Below are 24633 nucleotides of genomic sequence, written 5' to 3' on the forward strand. Positions count from 1 at the left end.
ATCACCTGGGGAATGGAGGGAGGGGAAAAAAGGTTCACACCCATGTTTTGTGTTCTTTGTGGCATGACTGAATTTTTTTTTTCATGCTTGGATTAACTAGACCTCCAGAACCCTCCCATCTCAACTCCTTTAGTCTCTGCTATGATATAGCAACAATTTCCCTGCCTGGGTATGCGATTCCAGATACTCTTATCCAATGGAAAAAAAGTCTCAGTCTCCTCCTTTGCTCCTGATTCACCTCTTTTTTTCTTTTAAATGTCCGTTTTCTCCCTTTCCTCCTCCTTCCTCTCTCTCCCTGTACTCGGGTCCAACTGGCCACAGCTGGAGAACTCATCATCGCAGGCATCGTGATCATCATCATCGTGATCGGCGTCTCCCGGAGCACACTGCTGAAGCGGCCCCCCGCCAACACTGCTGCAGCTTTGATTGCAGGCAGCACGCAGCGGCACTAGCTGCCGCACAACATTCAACAACTACTTGGTCCACTTTCACTCAAAAACAGCCATTCACTAGAAGTCCTTCACTGTAAATATAAACCATGTGTGCTGCTGAAAGCATTCAGACATACGGACATTGAACATACATTTGGTAAAACCAGCTTAATGTCCCAAAGTTTGACTGCACGTACATTTAAAGCAGCTCTTAGGATACATTAATCAAAAGAAAACAAGCACTTTCTTTATCATTTCTTCAGCATAAGGAATTGTTCTCCGACAACCCCAGTGCTGGCTTAAGCTCGACGTGTACGCTTTGCAACCACACAAACGCGACCCCTGGGTAACCCTCAACTCCTCCATTCCCTCCAGTGATCACCAATTCAGGGAGCAGTGACATCATCCCTCCCAGCCCTCCATTTTTCCTCAGAGCTCCGGCAAACCAGCACTGTATATATTTTTGGAAGCCGCGCAGTTCACCCTGGCTCACCTCACTGCCGTCCATCTCCATCCCCTTTGGCAACACTGAAGACACATCTGCTGTCACCCACACACTGGGCTGGGGGTGGAGGAGAGACCCAGGAGGGAAAAATACTTTGAGTCTTCACATGACCTTTATATGCAAAGATAAACTCCCCGTCACCCCTGTGGACTGTCTCTCCCTCTCCTGTCGGAGCTAGGCGGAAGGTGTTAGGACACTATTCGGTTTGTGTGCGTCCATGCAAAGTTAGAGGATTTAAAACCCCTATCTACGCTGCCTTGGTTTTGTAACATTCACGTGATACAGATACAGCAATATGTGAGACAAGCAATACTGTTGTACAAAGGAAGACCACTATATAGAGAGTTTGACCTTTTACAATAAGAGGAAACCTTGAAATCCTTAAAAAAAAAAAAAAAGAAAATGCACAGTGTGATATTCCAATCTCTACAACATTGATCATTACAGAATTGTATCAATAAATATATTTTGGTCACTTCATTTTTATTCGGGATTAGCAGAAGTTGTGTATTAGTTTGTCCACAGCCACAAACAGCGCCTTAAGACAGACAAAAAGAAATAAGCTATAGGCTCGGCTCTCGAGTTTGCTAACATCTGAAAGAAAATGCCTCAGTCAGGTGTTGGTTGTATAATGTGTAAAGTTAAAAAAAAAAAAAATCACATTTTTAAAAGAAACCGTTAAAAAGATTATATATTATCAACAACATCAACAACAACAAAAAAGGAAAAGAAAACTAAATGCAATAGATATCAAGGTGGAAATAACCATGGCATTGCCTATGACCTAGCACATCTGGATAATTTAAAATAGGCAACCAAGAGGTCTGTAGTTACTCTCAGGAGTCCACCTTCTTGCCGTCTCCCTCCTCAATGTCTCTCCCATGCTTTTTTACCCCACACCTCCTCTTGGAATGCTCACAAATCTGTGACAAATCACATATCATTTAAGTCCTGATGATGTGTTAAGTCTTCAGGCTTGGAGCTGAAATGTTAGTGTGTGTTCTCGTGTAAGTATCTGTATTATATGTTGATGAAAATAATGTGTAGAGGTGTGTGTGTGTGTATGTGTGTGTGTGCGTGCATCACTGTGTGAGACAGATGGATCAGGAAGCAGCCAGGGCTTTAATCAGGTACAGTTTGTCTCCCTGCTCACTGGTGAAGATGGGAGCCTTTTTGTAGTGTTCAACAAGCTCTTCCATAGAGTTGAACTTGCGCTGTCCGATGCAGTAAAGGTTGTCCTTCAGCTGCACTTTGAAATGCTTGTTCTTGCTCTGCGCCTTCAGGGAGATGGAAAAATCGTTTGGCTAAAAATGAAAAGAGAACCGGGGTTACTAACAGTGTTTCAAAGCACCGACACATAACAAGATAAACCAAGGAGAAGGTGGAGGCTACTGACCGATGACTCGCTGTCTCGGATGAGGAAGTCTCCCTCTGTGCCTCTTTGATTGAGCGCCACCTCTGCCTGATGGCGCGTCACCTTTCCGTAGTACCACTCCTTCCCCGCAAAGCGCCCGCTGCCTGATGGCAAGATGTAGTCGCACTCGGGTGTGGGCGGCCCAGCGAGCCCCGCTTGCGGTTTATGGGAGGTGGAGTCCAGCACAGTGACGTAGTTCTTGGGCACCAAGCCCAGCTGTCCATCCGCTTTGCGGCACTTCCACCACTCCGGGTCATTCTCGGGCTTCTCCACCACCTCCATTACCTCGCCCTTCTCAAAGTTCAGTTCCTCGTCGTTGCCTGAGCTGAACGGGTAGAGCGCCTGAACTGTGTGCAGCACTCGGTTTCCGTTCGCTGTGATGTTCACCACCGCAGCCAGTTTCTCTGTCAGCGATCCGGCAGGGTCGAGTCCGCCCATACCCCCTCCCCCCGCCGTCCCATCCACGTCCTCCGTCACATAGTTGGACGGAAACCAACCTGACCGTCCGCTGTAGCTACCGCGCCACCAGCCGTCGCTGCACTTCTCCATCACCACCACACGTGTTCCCTTCACCAGAGACAGCTCATCCTCACGCTCTGCTGTGTAGCTGAACTTGACCAGGGCGGGAAGGTTGAGGTCATACAGCCTCTCTCCGTTATCTGCATTCATATCTGGGTCAGCATTAGGGGCTGGATCTCTCATACCCCCCTTTCTGCTCTTCACTTTCCCAATTCCTAAAAAAAAAAAAAAAAAAATATGACGAATATAGTAAAGATGTTGGCGTTTGCAGGGGAATCATTATCATCATTCATATTAAAATTGAACCCAGTGAATTCGATCAGAATCTGAAAAGCAGCCGAGACATGCTTATTTGTCTACATTCAAATTTAAAAGTCATCATTTCAATTAAAACAAAAAAAGGCCAGTTCTTTGGAATTTTATTTTCCCCATAATGGTGAGGAACAAGTCTGGAATTTAAAAAAAACAAACACAAAAAACCAAAACTGCACACACTTCCCATTATAAACATGAAAATTTAAGGCAGGAAGAAAAAAATCCCAGACAAATACCAGGGAGCAATAATAAGCATTATGGGCTGGGTGGGTGAGTGGGTGGGTAAGCAGGGCTAAACATCATTCCTTTTCAACATTACATTCCCCTAACCCCCCGCTCCACAGTCCAAATCCAAATACATTCTTGGGGATTAGGCCTAGGTGCTGAGGAAACAAGGGAAAAAAATGCAATGCTGGTGTGCTGGGGGAAGAAAGTGAGTGGGATGGAAACTTGTTTTGGCATGGACCTATAATCTGTGGAAACTAGAAAGAAAGTAAACTGCTGCTACCCAACAGTGGTTAAAAAACAAAACAACAACTAATACCATTTCATTGCTGCTAATCACATTGAACTAATCACCTGCAGCTTACAAAAATAAATAAATAAATAAAAACTCAGCAGGAGCATCAGAAATATGACGCACAGGGCAGGTAACAATTCTGCAAACTGTGAGCACTGCAAAGAATTCATGAGGAAGGTAAAAATAAAAAAAAATTGAATGCAATGCTGTATGTCATGTGAGGACAGATAAACAATAGAACAGAAAGTTAAAGATCTTTCTACACTGCAACTGCACTGGATCCACTTTGAATACATTTGCACTAAAAACATGTTAGAAATTGTACTTATTTTTCCAAAGTAATCTCTGTAGGCCACTTGTGATCTTGTGTAACTGAAAGTCACCGTCTTCAGAATGTACTGGTACTTGTTTACATGTATATAAAAGCAACCTGTCATATATATTTTAATGGGTCATTTTGCAATGTATATTACTAGTCTGCCCAGCTGAGATTAAACTGGGCTGTATTTCACCTATACAATCAAAGGCTTTTGACTTCCTTGTTCTAGAGTGCTCTTCCCAGTCTCTACCCAGCACCATCACTCTCCAAACACCCCCTCAACCTGACCGGTGTGCGATGATAAGGAGCACATTCATCAACGTGTTATCAACTGTGGGCTATCAGCAAACTAGCTATTCCTTTCTGTATTTGATGCCAACCTAGCCCACACACATTTCCATAGTTGACCACTGGCAAAAGGGCAACAAACGGAGGCTAACGGTAGAACAGTCACCATGCCCGTGAACCTTTTTCCCAGCAATTGTTTCAATCAGCAAGAATTTCCACCTGACAGCCATTTTGCTACTTAAACAAAGCCCACGTGACGTTACTGTAATCATGACACATCTATGCTCTTACCGATGATGTGACAGTAAACCGGACTGAAGCTAAAACTAACCAGACACTGATATCAGATAGAGCAAGCAGACGAGAGACCCTATTCCTGATTACGTCTGCAAAGCTATTGCTTGCACAATCAAAAGACAGCTGGGTGAAATTATATACTAAGGCAGGGTGTAGTCTCCAGGACGGAGTGGGGAACGTGACTAATGTGTCACAACGCCATACTGAATATCCTTTACCACACATAAATTGCTACTGAAAGGTGTCTCTGACTCAAGGAGAGCAGACAAATTTCACGGTAGTGCTCAGAGTCCAACGTCAAATTGCTTCCAGGTAGACCCTGTTATTAGTCACACCACTGTACATAACTACAGACTCCAGACAGGGTGTTAAGAGCTGATGTCTGTAGGTGGAGGTTAAGTGCTGCGCAGATGCTAGTTATGCATCTGTGCAGTCTTTAGGACTTGAAGGCAAAATGTCAAACAACAACAAAAAAATTGTTTTTTCTTACAAAAAACAAATGTTTCCACAGCATAAATCCACTAGTCTAAGTTTTTAAATATGCATAAACATCACAGACCAAAATCTAGATTTCCAACAGCCAAAGCATCTGCAATTCTTGGAAACAAACAAACAAACAAAGAGTGATTATGCAGGTGCAGGCTCCGGGGTGTGCCTTTGCACAGTTGGAAATGGCCTAGTTAGCTCCATACAAAGGTTAAAGGTGAACTCTGTATAAATAATGCGTCTTTTACCTCCGACTGACACCGGAGACAACTTATTTTTGAGTTTTTATCTCTTTGGCCAGCCAACAGTCCTTATCAGTGTCCCTGTCACAGTTTTTATTTGGCACTTCCTGCTCCGCTCACATGAACACTTTGCATTAAAAAAAAAACAAAAAAAAAAACGGAGCCACTAAATTTGACTAGATGCTCAATCTGTAGTAGTAGGATGTTCAGATTTGCCTGTATGGCTACAGGTAGACAATACCAGAAGACAAAAGAAAAGAAAATTGAAGGCACCTGCTTCTCTAAGGGCCCATCTGTAATGCTGCTGTAGGTCGATTACAAAAATGTACGTGGCTGTGCAGAATAGGGCTCTGAGCACAATCTCTGGACCTTTTATTATGTCGAACTCAACAAGGTATGTGCAGAGTAGTAAAGGCACAGTAACAAGCACGTACAGGTGGTAACAGCAAACAAACAAACAAAGTGTGTAGAGGCATTTTGAAACCTGCAGAAATTCCAGATTATCATGGCACAGATAAGAGGTAGCTGGGCTTAGTGTCTTTTTTATGAAGTAATGGTAACACATTACATAAGTGACGTACGTTAGGGCAGTAACAGGACAGTCTGAGGTTAAGCACTGCTGGATTATATGAGGGCTGAAGCTGGAAATCTTTCATCTGACCAACAGCCCACTGCAACAACTAGTAATGAAACCTTTGCCACAAAATGCCCCACACGACGAGAAGCAGAATCCTTCAACTGCAGACATGAGACAGAGTAAAGCAGCGATGAATCTTAAAACCCCAAAACAAGTCAGTGCTTTCACCTCTGGTTCCCTGTGAAAAATCAATGACTGCTGAAATACGGCTTGTGTTTACCGCAAGCTTCAGACAAACGTTTTACTATAGGAAATATTTTAGAACTCACGAGTCGCTAATTGAGGTTACAGAAAGTCTCAAAGCCATTTAACACAATCACAATCGAACACAAGACCTCACCGATTGTGCCGTCATTCAGCTGCAGTGGAGTTTATGACCTCAAATTTGGATTTTCTTTCTAGTGACAGCATTTACACAAATGCCATTTTGCCAAAGAAAACAAACTAATTCTCCATATTTTATGCAATAATCCAACAAACCTATTGAAACACCTACTGGTTTTATTTCTCGTGGGACAACGTCCAAGCTGGCCTACAAAAAGAAAACGGTGTTTTTGGCTACAGATACATGTACTCTGAAAAAAAGCAGATTTAAATGTAGAAAGCTAAAAATAAACACCATCTCACCACCTACAGAGTAGTTTCCGCTCATTGCTGACACCTGAACTTAACCTAAAATTCTGCCCTCACGGTGCATGTGTACATGCAGTGTGGGATTTTCAGCTTCCCCAAAAACCCACAAACCCCCCCGTTACTCTATTGCTACCAGAAAAAGGATAACAAGAGAAATGAAAAAGAACTTTGCTTTGGAAATTTTTCTCTCATTTGACGTCACATGCTCTTTCCTGTGTATTTCCTTAGAGGAGGACACAGAGGAAGGAACTCATATTGCAACAGATGGCAGTAAATAACAATGATTAAGACCATGACTTAGTTGGTAACCACCTCTGAAACAGTTGCTTTTTTGGGGGTTTATAGATGAGGTACACTCAGCAGGAGGAGAAGAAAGTGCTGGGGAGTTTGCTCAGCTACCAGTGGTAGACAGGAACTAGTTTTGTTTTTCAACTGTGGCCTCCCTACACTGGCTGGCTGTCCCATTGTCTGCTAGGACCCTTTCGACCTCCTGGCTTCCCTCCATTTCACGACTCTTCCTCTGCGGACGACAACACCCCGCGTCAGGCTGTCTGACAGTGCCTGAACACACTCCTGCTTTGGCATTTTGAGTCCTCCTGCTCTAATCACAGTCATATTCTCAACTGCACTTCTTCTCATGTTCCCTAAATTATCACGCAAACTACACTTATGTCGTGTGGTGACAACACAGAGCCTCAGAAAGTGCTCTATAGATTCACAGCAATGCAAACTCAGACAATATATGTACCGCAAAAAAGCCACACTCAGTCGTATGGTTTATGTGCCAAATATAATGACAGCCATGTGTAGTTCAAAAATCAAACAAGCTAAAGGAAAGACACACAAGAGTGAGTTGGCTGTTCTTCAGTGGAGACGACCGGGGCTACCTTTTAAGACTACAGCTTCAATAAAGCTGCCAACGCGGTTGAAACGCAGGAAACGTGCAAACTTCTTTCAACTTCAGCTGTTCGAGACATCAAAAGCAAGCAGGCAGCCATCGATCTCTGTGACGGAGCAGCGCTCGGAGAGAAATACTCCTCTGTTCTTTACGCATCTGGACAGCACACCGCTACAGTCAGGCGCTACAGGAAAATTATTTGGTTAACATATGTAATCACAAAAAACCCCAAAACAAAACAGAAAACTGCACAGTAACTTTAAAACTCGTTTTCACTTTCTCTTCACCTTTACTCAGGTGACCTAAATTTAAATTGCATTTTGCTGATGCTGTAAATCATGTGTGCTCCCCCCCAAATACAAACACGTCAGTTCAATTAAAAAGAAAAAGATTTCCATAACCACTGTCTTTTACATGATTGCTATTTGGACACGCCAATAAAGCAACGAGTGTCATGATACTGGCATGCTGCACAAACAAACAATAGATATTCAATTGTGGGCAGCAAGCAGGGGGGCAAAGAGACGCTCTACTGAGAGCTAATATTTATATTCCTTCAGCCACCAGTTTGTCAAAATGATGCTGAATAACAACAAAGTCTAAAACAAAACTTTTTCTATGTGCCAGCCCCCCCCTCCCCCTTGCATTTTAACTAAACCAAATAAGTAACTCACAATAGATATACAGTCTGGTTTACTTGTTCCTTTTGGATTTCTGAGTTTTGGATTATCATAAACAAACACTTTAAGTGATCTTTTGACTGTACTCTACAGACCAAATTGTGGTTATTCACTGGGAAAATAATCGGTATATTATTCTATAATAAAAGCAATCATCTATAGTAGACAATATAATTCAATTGACAAGGCGGGGGAGGGCGTTGTTAATGTCGGCAATGGTTCAACAGGTCCAGACCCTTGCTCACTTCCTCTTAAGCAATTCTTAATGGAAGAATATACAGGAAAACAAAGACGAGTAAATGTCTTTTCACAGGAGAACAACATCTGAAGGCCTGAGTAAACTTGACAACTCCCCTGCCAAACTTCTAATTATGATTACGTCTTTTGCCTTTTTGGTCAGGGAAGAGCGATCAGTGGTTTTGGAGAAAAGCCGGACTTTGAAATGAGGGAGCGTGCGACAGATAGATCCCCCCCCCCCATATGATTCAACTTCCTTCTAACTTCTTGCTTCCTCTCTGGCTTCACTTCTCCAAATGCTCAGAGAGAAATGTGCCTCAAATTAGAGTTTCCGCTCGCTGGGGAGGCTGAGAAACAGGAAAACGGAGGGAGGGGAGAGAGACAGAGAGAAAGACTAACAGCTCTCAGTTTACACAAGCAAAACATTTGTTAGCTCATCTCTGTGTTGGTTTCATCACCATACTCTGGATCCTTCAGACAGCAAGCAGACTAGTCAGTGGACACGGACACACACACACACACACAAAGATAGACAGAGACAGGCGATATCACTCAGCAGTTACAAGGTGAGATTACAGCAAGCGTGTGTGCCGAAGCCTTTTGAAAACGAGTGTCAGCGTGGCTGTAAAATATCCTCATCCCACAGAGCTGTCCATGTAGCGACATTCCTCTGATAACCGAGTGAGGTGCGGGAGATGGGAACCCGGGTCCCATCAATCAGCAAAGACCCCTTCCTCCTCTTGACTACAATGACTACAGTGTTCTACATAAGCACCCTGCGTCCCTTCAACTGTAGCCCATGACAGGAGGTGGGGTGGACGGTGGGGGAAGAGACCCTCCTAGAATGAGTGGGGGCACCCTTAGGTTAGCATAAGAGAAAACACACACTGGCTATATATTAAGATATTCCTAAACAGGGTAGGGGTCTTCAAGCATGATAAAGTAATACACCTAGCTCACTGGGACTAATAGTAGAAAGAACTGGAGTGGGATTACTGTGTGTATGCATGTGTGTTCAACAGAAAGAGGCAGAGAACGATTGCTGAGGCAATTACAGGCTTCGGCTCAGCAGAAGGCTTTTCAAAAGCATATCCACCCAGTCTTTGCAGCTGCTCACACTCACACACACACACACACACACAAAAGCTGTTAAGACACCCTTTCACCCTCTCTTTACCAGCACAACATGTTAGCACAGAAATCAGTTTCCGCCAGCTCCAATTATGACACATTTACTTGGTTAACTAAGATAAAACTAACCAGTGTGAGAAATCACGAAGGGAAGATGAAAAAGAAAGAAGATTTGACAATTGCCGCTGCACAGCTAGAGAGAGAAAGAGAGCGCGAGAGTGAGAGGAGGAAAAAAAAAAAAGCCACTCAAACTTCAGACAAAACATTTCCGGACAACTTGTAAAACAACAAATGAGTCATACTTGCTTTAAAAGCAGCTTAAGAAGACTAGAAATGTAGAAAACTCACGAAAGAAATGTTTGAATAGGTTAGCCATGTCCATTTTGGGCTTGCCGTCTCTCCCTCTCTCTGTCTCCTTCCCGGCCCCCGCTCTCTTCCCACTGCAGCTGTAGAGTTATTCCATGTGAACACCCAGAGAGCTGGGAGGATTTCAGAGCAGGGCAGCCTACTTGTGACCATGTGGTCAGGCTTAGCCAATGAGAGTGTGGGATATAGAGGCCTTCAGTCCAGCTATGGAAGGCAGAGCACAGAGGCCTCATGGAGAGGAGAAGAAGAAGGGGGGGGGGGGGTTGACACTTATACGCGCAGAGAAAGAAAAGGGAAAGACAAGGTATAAAGAAAGTGAAGGAGTAATTTCCTCAACATATAGAAGCAGGAGGGTAGTGTCCTTAAAAAAAAATTATATAAGGATCTGTGAGGACATGGCAGCAGCTGAGTGAGTCAGTGAACACTCAGTGTCACATGACTGCAGTTGTTGGGAGAAACACTCATAACTTTACAACAAACACAGGAAACATGAGTACTAAAACACACACACACACACACGGATCATACCATCACACATTCTTTCGAACGATGACACTGCTCCACACCCAGCAACGGACCTGGCTAAGAAAAGAAGAAGGGAAAAGGAAAAAAAACCCAAGGTTTTCCCTCCCACATATTATTGAAGAGTCAGCCCTAAAGTTCACAGCTAAAATGCTTTAAATCTACTTAATAAATAATTAAAAACAAGAAAAAGTGAAAGTTATACATTTACAACCTTTCTATTGCTATATTTGTGTTTCATAAAGTTTGGTTTATGGTTAGACCACATTTGCTCATGTTTTACTGAGTTGTATGTGTAAGTGAGAAATAGCTGGAGTTGCCATTGCTGCAGCTGTTCATGTGAACCATTTGATCAACGGATGCACCGACAGGTGGGATGTTACGGGGAAGCTCGTCGCTGTGGTGCACGACAACCAAACACATACACACACACTACAGACAACAGAGAACAGACAGGCAAATAAACCTATAAAAGCCTAGGACATGAAGACTGAGGAGACCTAAACTGCAGCAGTAAAAATAAATAAATAAATAAATAAAAATTTACATGCCATAAACAGAAAAACAACAAGAGAAAAAAGGGAAATCCCTGCTTATTTAAGTGAGCAAAAACAGAAAAGAAATGAGCCGCACATTAAAAACTAGAGAGGCTGCTTCCTGCCCTTACATGATTTTTCATTACGAGAGCATTTGAGCTGACAGGCTCATCTAACCACAGCACTCACGCACACACTAACAGGAAGACACATTTCACGTGTCCAACAGATAAGGGTTTTGCAAACATTTGTAATGTATACACTTATGACACACTTCTGGTTAGAAGGACGGAGAATAGCCCCATTTTTTTCTAAACTTTCGGGAGGAAAAACACCTTTCGGACAAAGGGTTTCCTCGCAGAGATCCTCCTACTCAACAGCACGCAGACACTGCCACATCACCAATAAACAAAACTGCTTAAAAAGTACCCTTTTTCCCCCTGCAATTTGATGTTATGCAGATAAATAGCAGACGATGACTAGTGTACACCTAATGGATTAGCGTAAACTGACAACAGCTATGCCATTACGCTTTAATTAGGATAATGATGGCGGTGATGGTGGTTCAAACAGTTTGGAGTTCAATGTTTAAAAAAAAGCTTCTGACACTAAAGACAAGGCATAACAAACTAGGTAATTTATGAAAAGAGAAATCACAAACAAACTGTGTTACTATGGTGCAGATAGAGGAGAAAACACCTGTGCTGTATCAATTCAAGACAAGATAAAAGGATTAGGTGCTGCTCATACAGAAACAGAAACTAGAAATTGTCCAATTTACCTCCACCTAACACACATCAACAGGAGAAAACATCAATTGTATTGGCATTTAAAAATAGAGATCACCGCCTTACCAGAATAAATGCTTCAAAATACACAATCGTGCATCAGACAACGCTCCAAGAAACTAAAGTTTCAAACTAAAGTGCACAGTGAGATGAAAATCGCTCTCTGCATTTCAACCAATCACATATCAGCCTGCGACCATTCTCCTGTGGTGACTTTCACAAGATTCATCACACGCCACAACAATGTATTGTAGCTGGCCTAGATAAACGTGCTCTGTAATGCCACTCTTCTTTTTCTTTTTTAAAGCATGCAAAACACAAAGCACATCAACCAACAGTCAAAGATGCTGCAAGGCATCAAACATGCGCAAATATTTCATAAAACATCCTCAAAGCTTTACCGGGAAATGGTGAGATCCTCCATAACACTAAACAAATTTGTGGAGAAGAGTGTTAACTTTGATAAAGCTTCAAGTCAAAGTCAGGAAATCATAACTACTTTTTACCTAGTGTGTCTTTGAGATTCTTGACTATAGATGCTTTCCTGGCACTGTTTTTTCTTTCCACATAGTTGGACGGCACAAAGCCTGTTTTGTTGGTGGCATTTCGAACCCTCCACCAGGACTTTGAGTCATCGAGAAGCCAGAGACGCTCGTTTTTCTTGATGTCCAGCTCCTGGTCCTGCTGGGCCATGTAGTCAAATTTGGCGATGACAATCACCTCTTCCGTCATCTTGCACTAGGAACACTGAGAGAGAGCAAGGAGAGACATGAGAGTGACCAAAGGGTATATTCTACCTCACAAACTCTTTGAATCCTTTTAAACATTAAAACATTTTCAAAATAGTGTCATCGAGAATAGTGTTATCTCATGAGCAGCAGTAGCAGTTACTTATTTACACTTATACCGAGCCTTCATATCTTTCCCAAGTATGGATTATGAGCATCTGTTTCCTGTGTCTGCTAACACTTGAGACGCATGTCCAGACTGTGGTGTTTGCTCATGTAGAATGATTATTTAGAAGACACAGCAGACGTAAATTTAGAAGCCGTTTAGAAACAGGCAGCCGTACCTGTACTGCATCAAAGCTGAGAACTTCAAGGGCTCTGACAATTCTGCTGACCTAGAAAAAGAACAAGAACGATGCGAGATAATTACTACTTGCTTCTTCTTAAAACTCTTCTCTGCAGATTTGTCGATATTACCAGGAAACTTCCTCTTTTATACAGTGTTGGCTCTTGATTTTTAAATAAAACGAACCCAGTGTGTTTACAACATTGTCTTTGTAGTGCACCAATGCCAAGATACAGATGATGTCATTAAACTATATTAGCAGAAGGCCAGCCAACATTTCCACAGTTTAGTCTCTTCAGATATAATTTCCTTCCACTAATTGTATTCTTTTAATAACAGTCATAACTGACTATCCACAATGACAGTGTACAAACGAAGCCTTCATACATTTACACAGGTGGTTAGGAGCAATGCTAAACTACCAAACTCTCTTTTCTTTTAGGCATCAAATGTGAAGCGAGAAATCAGAACGATGGTAAAGATTACTGCAACGGGGAAGCAAAAAAAGAGAGAGGCACTGTGCGTCAGAAATGTGGGTACGTCAGTGAGCGAGGCTCTCAGCGACCAGTGATGAAGGATATTATTTTAAATTTAGCACTGGCCTATAAATATTCAAAACTGTGCGCAGCGCCAATGCAAATGTTCAGCTTATATGAACAGCGATGTTTGCGATCATTCATAGGTTCCCTGAGCTATCTAAAATTATGATTTTGGAAGACTGTGATCCACTGTGAAGACTTCATGTTCAACAATGAGCACATTCACAACAGCTGGTCTCATGACCCCTGCAGCCATCAGCACAATCAGAATATGCTAGATTAATACAGCAGATACTTGGGTCAACAGTGAGGGAGTGGGGCACCACTGAAGCATCTGCTTAGCTGCTCTGATGTCACGAGAGTGGATGGAGTTTCACCTTCACCCCCCCCCCCGCCCCAAAAACTCCCGACTGACTCCAGGGACCAGACACTGACCTCGTTGATAGAGAGCTCTTGGTTTTTATTTGAAGCAGCAGCAGTGTCTAAGTTTCCTTCTATAGCTGGCCTTGAGATACGCCTAAACCTGATCTTAGGCAAACACAAGCAGAAGCTGCAGAGCTAAGTTTCAGCATGGTTAAGCAAGAGGAGGCGGGGAAAAAAAACGAAACAAAACACAAAAAGAACAAATTTATAAAAAAATTAATTAATTAATAAAAAAAAAAAGGAGGTCTGGGGAGATCTTAGCGGACTAAAAAAAAAGAAAGAACAGAAGACAGTTAAAGCAACATGAGATGATGCTGCCACATTAAGACTACAACAAGTTTAGAGTCAGAAACTAAGAGGTGTGATTAAAAAAAAAATTATTTGTGTAACATAGCTTCCATAAAATGCTGGGTGGGTGGGGGGCACCTGTGGTTTAAGCTTTCCACATATGGGGTGTTGTCTTAATTTGCAAAAAAACTAATAAATAAATGAAAAAAATCATTTGGGTGTATAATGTGGTTTTATCTCATGGCTTGTTATTGCATGCTCCTTTTCCATCCTTAATTAAATTAATGAACACTGCGAGACATGTTAGGGAGTGGCACAAAAAAAAAACAAAGAGCTGATTTACTCTTCTCGAGAGCCTCCTTCACCCAAGACAAAAGCAACAATCTCTCCACTCCCTGGGCTGGGCTGGATAACTGTCTGCCAAAACAGGAATACAAGTGTGTATATGCGCTCCTCCTGCATTTACAACATCCCACCCTTACTATAGTTTTTCCATTTTACACTCTCCCTAGTATTTCATGACCAAATCGCAAGTGCACAGCTATTCCTCCCATTTTCAGAAAACACGCTGCAACCCATCACCCCCCACATCTAAGATGGCTAAGCACTAAGTGCACATTAACACCACAGTGACTTGCGATGCGAATGTGAGGGAGGATCAAAAAGTTAAGCGACAGATGCCCTGAGCTAATCATGCAGCTGCATACTGAGCCGAGACCAGTCGCCTTGCCCCAAAGCGCTACGCGAGAGGTCAGACGGGTCAAACTGCTCAAACGGTCTCGCATTAACATCAACTGTGGATCTCCACTTACCCTGCTGCCAGGCAGAATTAACAGGTAAGCCCAATCCGCCAGCAGCACATAGCACACATCGATCTTATTGACTTTGTGACTAAATGTTTTCACATTTATCTTTCTAACTCACAGCTTTAAAAACAAAACAACAAAAAAGGACTCCTCTTAAATTATAAAATACAGTAGAATAGCCCTTTATTGTCATCATACATGTACAACAAAATTGTAGTTCGGGAGCACTGTGCTGCTGTATACGTTCATATTTGCCGCCATCTTGCATTTGTGAGACAAAAATTAGGTTAACTAACCAAAAACGTGAAAAAAAAAAACTGTCTTTCCATTTAGAATTGAGATGAATTAACATATGCAGAATCACCTGTAGTTGGAGAATATTGCAAGACAAGTAAAAATAAAAAACAAAACAAAAAAACATATTCACTGATGATTCGCAGTGATGTGGAGAAGAAAAGAGGCCAACCAATAACAACAGCAACAACAAAAACCACTACGAGGGCAAGGGCTGCTGATGTGGAAATGTTCAGTGGACAAGATTATCAAATGCGATGATGTCATAACTCAATGTTCCCAGACAAATAGCCTGTGACCTTTATAATGAGTAAGTAGTAGAAGTATAGATGTTTTGAAGAAACCAAGCACTGGGAAAAATAACGTGGGTGCCAAACATAAAGCAAAAACACGATCTTTACAGACAAGCTTTGTGGTCATCAATGAGGGCACCGAGACTGCATGAAATGGTTGGAGAAGTAGCCAGATCTGGTGGTCTGTGGTAAGTGCAGGGTTTTCCCTGCTCGTGGCAGCTCTACTATTCCTCCCTCGTAACATTCAAAACCAGTCTGCTGTCAATAAAGCAAAAAAAAAACAACAAAAAAACAAAACATCTCTAATATTCTGCCTTGAAACAGAATAAAAACCTGTGTTCTAGTAGCTTCTTTACTGAGAGCTTTTCCAACACGTTATTATCAGTATCATCTGCTTTAAAGGCTGAATTATAATTTAGATTAATCAAGTAATATCTGACAAAGTATCGGAAAATATTAGAAACATACCGGGGCAGTTTTTACACAAAACAGCCAGCTGAGTGTACGCTGAAACGCTGTCACTTCACAGCTAACAGCTCAAGATTGAACTCGGTGTGGGGGTATTACCACAAGTGGAATGTGTGTTTATAAAAAAAGTGGGCCTATTTGTGTCATGCTAATGTGCAGAATTATAAACCAAGCGGTTAGTCTGGCTCAACGTCATCTAATGTCACGCCAGGCTAGTGACAGGTCAAGCAGTGTTAATACAAGTCAACCACTCATGTTCTCAAGAGTACCAACTCTAGTCACAACTGTTTCCCATCAGCAATGTAAAACTAACCCAAATGGCATCACTGGGGTATTGAACACAGGTCAGCGATCCTTTATTTAGAGTCATCAGAAAATACCTTTCTGTTACACAAAATTTGACGAGGCTCAAGTAAACCACAAACCGCAATAACTGCAAATTAGCAGTGTAATGAAGATGCACAGTGCAACTTTGTCAGTTCTTGTATTACAATAAAACAACACTGACATGAATTCACCACATCCTGCAATCTACAGCTACTGCCATAACCTCTCGAGTCTATGCATGAGAAAAAGGGGGAGAAAAAAAAGCACACAAGTGAAGAGCCAGTCAAAGAGCACTCCTAGTGGACTCTTAGTGGAATGCATTTTATAGAGACGCTGTCCTGGAGACAAGCATGAGTAGAAAATAGCCAGAGCTGCACTGACGTCAATTTTTGTCCTTTTACAAGTCATATGAGAAGTTATTTGTTAAACAAAATGAACAAACAAACAAGAAAACCTCACAACAGTTGGATATTGTATCAGCTAAACAAACCAAAAAGAACAACTATGGATCCTTGTCTATCTTCACTGTGTGGGCATACAGTGTATCACTGCTCGGCAAGACTGCTGAGGCACTGAGACAGCAGCAGCATGAGCTCACAGAGGCAGACAGAGTAACCTAATCCCTGTGACAGCCTGCTAAAATCACAGGGCTCTGCTGCCTTCTGGAATGTGCTCTTTCTGCTCGCTGCTCACTCAGCCCCTCTGGCACTGCTACACTTCCTCCTTCCACCAAAATGTGCATTTTAGATACAGGGAAGGTCTGATTCACAAACTGACAGCACAGGATGGCGATGGGCCGATTAAGACATGTTTGCGCTTCTCTTCACACTGAACCACAGCAGTTGAAATCCCATGAGACTGCAGCTCATCCCAGATGTCCCAGTTTCTCTCTAAACAAAACAGAAGCACAGCAGCAAAGGGTCATGGGAGACTTGGCAGGCCAGCTGTGAGACAGGAAGTGTGGACACAAGGGTGACCGGATGATGGGAAAGTGATGCAAGCTGACAGAGCGCAGGCTTGACCCTCTTCGAGTTTAGATGAGTTCAGATAACTTATCTTTGCACTGATGCTTGTAATGTACCTTGTTAAAGAGATCAAAGATGAACTGCTGGACTATTTTAAACTTTAGCACCAAGACAGATCACATGATTTCCCACTTTAGAAAACTGTATTGTTCCAGCATCACATTAAAATTGAATTAGTGGGCCTCTAGTGTTTTGGGTTAAGCATATAGGCTAAGCTACATTCATGACTGTGTGAAAGCAGTTGGTTATCCACCCCTCGGGATCACCCTCAGCAGTTGGGAATGGCCTAAAATAGACCGTGGCTCATGTCCTTTGAGAACTGTCAGAGATTTACTCTCATAGCAACGACCAACAGCAAAAGTTTCAAGCTTTCTTTTAGACTAACTTCACATCAAAAGCCCCACTCTACACTCTAAACAAATATGTGAAAGGCCCACATAAACGCCACTGTTTGAAATATGTTGCTTAGCAATTTAGCCTGAAAATCCCATGCAAAAAAAAAAAAAAAGGAGTAGTGCCATTTTCATAAAAGGCAGTATTTATGTAATTTTGGCAAACTTAATGTCTCAAACACCACAATAAAGAAATTAAATCATAGCCCATGACCTTTTCAAATCTATAGCAGACAAACAAACAAACATATTCTCATATAGGCATCCATCCATATTAGAGGATATCCATTGTTGTGTCTGAGTATCTGTTCATAAAATTCAAATTAACAAACATTACGCTAAAAATGTTTTCACTTCCTTATTTCACTTCACAGTTTATTATTACAACTGCATATTCACCCTCAGTCTGGTTGTGAACTGTCTAGCCCACAGAAAGACGGTACTGGTGAAGTGACTCCTTTTCTGTGGCTGGAAGAGGGGGACGAGATGTTAAACAGAATGCCAATGTCTGTGTCTAAGCTGCACAGAGATTCACCTGTAATAAAGTCAGTTTTGATTGCTGAATTTTGATTTTTCACAAAGTCTAAATCACTGCCCCAGAAGAGAGCAATCTACCAAGCATTGCTTCAGAGGCTCACACTAACGTTGCTCAAATGAAAAGAGAAGACAAGAAATGTGAAACCAAGACGGTTTTCATGGGTCCTTACAAGTAGGCGTTTGCTAATAAAACTTAAGAAAAAAAAATGCTGAAACCGAGATTGTCAAAATGAAATAAGTTGATCTGTATCAGCCCTGAAAACCTGATCAAAGCTTCCTTATCAGAAATCACAGCAAGTTACATAACCAAAGAGTTTGTAGAAAGCCTATGATGTTGCAAAAAAGGCAAAACATAGAAAAAAATGTTACTGTAAAGCCACTTGCAAGACTGCACACAAGTCATGCTTTATCTAATTATAATTAATTATTTATAGTGAATGCACACTCTGCAGCTGGCAGCACGAGGTGATTCACCAGAAGCATGCTTTTATTCCATCCATAAGCAGATATCTGTCAGAGCTTAATACCTCTGTGGAAGAAAGGATCCATTTCCTTAGACTCAACCTAATTTAGCAGCCTACACCTCTTCATGTACACCCTGAAATTGGCAGCTCTTGTTCTAGCTGGCCTACCCACCAGGTAAAATGATGGCCACATCCAAGAAATCTTGGGTTTAAAGCAACAGTGCATCTGTGATTCTGGAGCTCCAGGGGATTTCCCAATGACTAATCTAAGTTTACAAAGCAGAAGGAACTCCAACACACAGCAGTGCAGTTTAATAAAGCTGCTCTTGGTTTGGTTTTGTGTACTGTCATGGTTCCTAAACCTGCTAGGAGTCAGTATGAACAAAATCTAAATATGGGGAAGTACTGCCATGAAGCAGAAGACCTTGTTATTGTTTCAGTAAAAACCACAGATTATTTGTAAACTGGACAGTAGTAGATATAAAATAGATAAAGGCTTCATTTGAACTCTTCCTACATCCTCAAAAATGCCATCACAATAGAACTAAACAAGCTACTTGTGTCCTTCTCAAATGTCTGCCACAAGTTGGAAAAATCAAAAATCTAGGATCTGCAAAAATTCCCATCCTTACATTCTCTGATAGGAGAGAGGGGGGGAAAGAACATTTTCCACAGAAACGCTCATCTCTGTACTCCCCAAATCAGTCAGCCTACACACATTTCAGTTCATTTTATTTCTTTAGGGTATTATCTGAGAGTAAAATCAATGTTCTCATGCATTTTTAATGAAAGCTGGAGATTGTTTGGCAACTTTTCCATACCCAGGGAAATGGTGTGAAACAGCACTTGTTATACATGTTGCTAACTAGGGCTGCCACGAACGATTATTTTGACAGTCGACTAGTCACCGATTATTTCTGCGATTAGTCAACTAATCAGATCATGCATCCACTGGACGTAAAACTACAGCTTATTGCACCAGCATGCATCTGCTCTTATATAACTATCATTAGCTTACAGCTTGAAGTGTTTAAGGTATGTGCTAACTAAAAAAAAAAGACAAGATGATAGTTTATTAAATTTGAATGACATCTGCAGATTGTTTCGGTGAAGTTTAATAAACTCAGCCGTCTGCTCCTTGCTATCTAAAATATAACAGGACACCGGAGTATATTCTCGAGCATCTCACACTTCTGATAATCAGTCGTCTGCTTGAAATTTATTCAGCTGTGTAAAAACTATAACTTTAATCTCAGCCAAACAGATTTACTCAGGAACAAATAAAATACTAAAAAAAATTTTTTTTTTTAAAAAAGCCAAACAATAACATTTTTAAGTTATCTAAGTGACTTATATTAAATGTTTAACCTGAGTAGCGAAAGACGGCGGTGGGTTTGAAAACGATTTGCTGGGAGTCCGGTGTTCTCACAGGCTCGAGTGAGCCTTGAACCCGGCTAGCTATCGAGCTAGTGGGTAACAGACGTCTCAGAAAACGTTGGAGCGCTTTTGAAAATATGCGGTGTCTTGATAAACTGAGCAGATATTTGAGGTTTCCACAGCTACATTCTCGCCTGAAAATATGTTAAACTTTATTTTGTGACCCAAAAAGAATAATAAGAGTAATATTAAAACTAACTAGCTGCCGCCATTGTTGACAAATGCGCTGGGCCGCGCTATGAATTCTGGGACACAGCTTCTTCTTCTTCTTCGGGGTTTAACGGCAGCTGGCATCCTTGTACATGCAGTGCTGCCATCTTCTGTTTCAGTCCGTTATTACACTCTTAAATACTACTACCGGTACTTATTCCTGCGTCTTTTGCGATCTTACAAAGCTTCAAACGACGCGTCGACTATTAAATTAGTCGTTGACGATTTTAATAGTCAACGTAATCGTGACTAGTCGACTAATCGTGGCAGCCCTATTGCTAACCCCTTCAAAAGATCCAGCACATTCATTTCAGAGGCAACAACAGATTTTTATAGGGATGGTCAGCTTTTTTTCTACACACAAAAACTAAAGAAATCAAAATAATCTGATTAAGATGCTTAAGTCTGCAACAAAGCCAATATCTCAGCAGTTGCTTGAAGGTCAGTTTCAAGGCGATCAGAAATGCGATAAGAAAAACAAACTGATTCTCAAATGACTGATGAGATTCCTAGGTTGCCGGACTGTTTAATTATTTCATTCTTGCTGTTTGATTTCCCGCGTGATTGCATTCAAGATCTAGCTTGCTTTAATTCAAATATTTTCCATGTTGTCGTTACAGCCAAGAGCGTTATGCCATAAAATTGAACTTTGCTCCTAGGTTTGGGTGTTATAAAATAGTCACAGGAAAATTTCCATCTAGTCACTGATCTCTATTTGCTACCAGTGGACCACAGACAACACTGAGAGGTGAGATTATAGATCCAAAAATCTGGTACACAAGAGGTTTTAATTAGAACAGTCTCATATACTGGAGCTATATGAAGGTCTAACTGTTTTTTTGGGGGTTTTTTTGCATAACATGTTCATAAAGAACATGACAAGAAAAACGGGTGGTGTGGAAGCCACCCATGAACCATCATTTTCTTGCTCCTACTGAAAGTACTGTAGCAGACTGAGGAAGGTTTGTGGACAGGACTTACTATTGGTTTAACAAATTCACAGAAATGACCTAAGCTTGTGCCTAAAAAGCCTGCTTTCATCATTAAAGACACGCACAGTTCTTTCATTATGACAGTATTGCTTTTTTTTGTAATTCAGTGCTACACAACTGCTGTCACAACAATGACAGTCGTAGTTGCACGAGTACGCACATCCTCATTATCACTTTGCCAAACCCACTGAAAGAAAACCCCGAACCATAATGGACTAAGAGAAGAAACACTGAAACTGCACACTTCTCCTACTCGACACGAGGAAGTCAAATCACTTCAAAAGAAAACAAAAAGATGGCAAATACAGCCGGGACAGTACACTTTTACAAAAGTTGGAAAACTTAGTCCAAACAAGAAACAATAACTGTGCACTTCCTTACAACTTTGCTTTAGTAGTTAAGCTGAAACTTATCTTTTTCTCCCCTTTTTTTGGTTTCAGTGTTTTGCTCATTAGTCGCCTTTTTGCCCTTTGCCAGGGCACAGAAAGCAGGAGCTGTTGCTCCGTCATATTCTGTCACAGTTAATGTATACAGAGAACGTCTGTTATTTACTCTTCAAACATCTACATGCATGAGCAGTCGGGCACAAAAAAAGAAAAAAAATGAAAGAGGAAATGGAAGAGAATGTATGCAATAACAGAGATTAAGGCGATAACATGCAAAGAGACAATTGCGGAAAAAAGAAAAAAAAAATCCCCATTTCTCAACTTCATAAAAAGTCCAAAAAAAAAAAAAAAGAAAGAAAGGTGACTTTATGAACTAGCTTCTGAGCCCTGACGAGGGAAATTTTAGCCATCGTTTTGACTATCGAGAAAAGCAAAGTTGGTATTTTACCCTGGGCTGCGAGGACAGATTTGGCTGCTGGAAGCCACTGGTAGCCAGACACTCGGAAAAGAGGAAAGGGCACAGCCAAACAAAAAAAGGATAACGCCTTCATACGCATACGATTATTCTGTCATAAAATCCAAACAAGAGCACCATTATAGTGTGGGATGTATGACTATTACAGGAGTACACAAGGAGTATATCAGAGTGAAGGAACAGTCCTCACTTCTGCACAGAAGCTCATGACATGGCAGCTGACAGGTGCAATTTTTTTTTTTTAAAATAGGTTGCCTAATTGCAGTTTCCATGCATACATTTGATTTTCAAATGTAAGCCTTCGAGTACGAAATGCTGATAAGAATGGCATCACCATTTCCTCCTGCAAGCTGTGGATACCCTCTCTGTGACTCCAACTGAGAAGAGAGCAACAGCAGAGCAAATGCCTCTCTCTTCCTCCTCCTCCTCCTCTCACCTCCTTGAAAACTAACTTGTGACAATAATTACAGAGTAATTCTTAACCAGTCGCTAGTATTTGGTTGCAGAGATGTGCAGGCTACTCGCATAAATCGCTCTGATATAATTAACCACAAATCATCAAATAAATACCTGCAATACAAAAACCTCAAGCTGGAATAATCTGTTGAGTGTTGCACCAAATTTTGTAGAAGGCCACACAAACAAAAGCCGCAAGGGCTCGCCAGGAGTTATACAGACGAACTGCCCCATTGTGCTTCTAAGAATGACATTTAGTCTGGCTTGGGTTGTGTAAGGTAGAAACAATGTTACGGGATAAACTAAGTGTGCAATTACCCAAAATCTTGCCCAAAACAAGATCTAAGCGATCCAACTAGGAATATGTAGGCTCAAATGCATTTTGCACGTAGTATACAGGTAGGTATTTATCCACAAATTGAGTTTAGATAAATAAAAAAAAAAACTATTTAACAAACAAAAAAAACAATTCATTGTTGTATGTTCTCTAAGGTGAAGATTTTTCCTGCATTTGAAATCTCTGGGACAGAATGTCTTTAGGTTGAGCACTACTGATCCAAATAAACAGATACCAAGCCAACTGGGTATCACTGGGTGAAGATAGAGGTGATGGACCAGCTATGACTAATTATGGCTACTTGAAGCAAACCCCAATACCAGTGATGCACATCGAGACCACGACCAAGCGAGTTCAACTCAGTACGCAATTAAAAAACGTAATCCTGAGATATAATAAGAAAAAAATAAAGCTGCATTTAAGTATAAACTGTAAATTGGATCAAACGGTTTAACATCACTGTGGCTTCATTTAAATTGTCAGTCTTACAAATAGAAGTGTTTACGTGGTGCCCGCTTGAACGAAAAGAAGAATAAAGATGATAAAGCTGTGTAGCAGTTTTGGTGGAGTTTTTACCTTATAACCTGAGCTTGACAGCGTGTCACGCTAAAACGGCTAACATTAACCTGGCTAAGAAAATTTCCCCCATCTGCTTTTAGTGGTTACAGCCAGACTAACCGTCTGCCAGCTGGATAACAGTGTGCTGGCCATGCTGGCATGGACACTAGGTGTTTTTCTCTCTCTCTCTCCTTTTCTTTTTCAGTCTAGGTTAACGTTTAGCTGTTAGCTTGCGTGAGCTTTAACGCTGGAGAACCGTTAGTGCTGCAGTCTGTATCACAGAGCTTCACCATCAGCGGCAGCTCAGATTCATACCTTGCTCTAGTCATACCAGGTCTTACCTGATTCCTGACGGCCACCTCTTCTTATGTCCTTTTGGAAATATGTTAAAGGGTTACACACAGCAGCCAAAGATGCACAGAAGCGGCATCCAGAATCCTAGCTAAGCAGCCAGTTTTTTTTTTCTTTTTTCCCCACTCCAAGACGCTAGCCTAGCTGACGAGACGCCGTGCCCCGTTGGAATAGCATTTCTGCATCAATGCATGTCATCGCTCAGCAGCATGGCTAAGCTAACTAGCAGCTACACAAGCAGTTCAGACGCTCTCTGGGTCCCGCCTGCTGCCACACGATTGGCTGAGAGAGAATCAGGAGTTTGTGATTGGACAAAGACACTGTCCGTTAATCTCACTGCAGCTGCTGGTGCTTTGCTTTCCCCTAAGCATTCGTCATGTTTTCGTCTCTGTGAGGGTAAAGAATCGATCGAATCTCTACCATTGATAGACGTGTGTATGAAAAGAGAGATGAAAGTGAGTCTGGTTATCGCATCACGTACTGTTTAATGTTTTGGTATCTAAAAGAAAGATACGTAGGGAGTGGGACTTTAGCACAAGACCCAAACTATAATTTAGGCTAGTAAGAAATTGATGTTCTGTACTATACTTGCTAAAATAAAATACATAAAAAGTGCAAGCTTGCCCTTCAGCAAGCATCGCGTTAAATGCTGCCTACGTGTTTTTAGTATATGACAACTGTAGTTTTCTCAGCATTAATAAGCATTTCAAAGAAATGCCCAGTCATCACCAACCGTG

The 24633-nt window shown here is 41.6% G+C and overlaps 1 protein-coding gene across 4 annotated transcripts; it reads right to left on the reverse strand.

The window, feature by feature from the left end:
* Window positions 1–1002: 1002 nt before the first annotated feature.
* Window positions 1003–24280, reverse strand: LOC146701897 (SH2/SH3 adapter protein NCK1-like). 4 transcript variants are annotated; one of them, XM_085468296.1, is made up of 5 exons: window positions 23887–24280; window positions 12837–12887; window positions 12271–12511; window positions 2333–3084; window positions 1003–2240 (listed from the first exon to the last, which is right to left on the reverse strand). In XM_085468296.1, the coding sequence occupies exons 3-5, from the start codon at window positions 12494–12496 to the stop codon at window positions 2040–2042; spliced, it is 1179 nt and encodes a 392-aa protein (XP_085324422.1). In that variant the 5' UTR covers window positions 12497–12511; window positions 12837–12887; window positions 23887–24280; the 3' UTR covers window positions 1003–2039. The 4 variants fall into 4 exon arrangements, with proteins under 4 accessions (XP_085324422.1, XP_085324423.1, XP_085324424.1 ...); XM_085468297.1 differs by lacking the exon at window positions 23887–24280 and adding an exon at window positions 23564–23812; XM_085468298.1 differs by lacking the exon at window positions 12837–12887.
* Window positions 24281–24633: the final 353 nt, after the last annotated feature.

Source organism: Copadichromis virginalis, linkage group LG9, assembly GCF_057382275.1.
Source record: "Copadichromis virginalis isolate Kocher_CV1m ecotype Utaka linkage group LG9, C_Virginalis_male_GT1.1, whole genome shotgun sequence".
NCBI lineage: Eukaryota > Metazoa > Chordata > Actinopteri > Cichliformes > Cichlidae > Copadichromis > Copadichromis virginalis.

Coding starts and splice junctions, on each gene's coding strand:
- LOC146701897 (XM_085468298.1), bottom strand. CDS start 12,496: ATGACGGAAGAGGTGATTGTCATCGCCAAATTTGACTACATGGCCCAG. Junction 3,085..12,270: donor GAATCTCAAAGACACACTAG/GTAAAAAGTAGT, acceptor TTTTTTTTTTAG/GAATTGGGAAAGTGAAGAGC. Junction 2,241..2,332: donor TCCGAGACAGCGAGTCATCG/GTCAGTAGCCTC, acceptor TTTCATTTTTAG/CCAAACGATTTTTCCATCTC.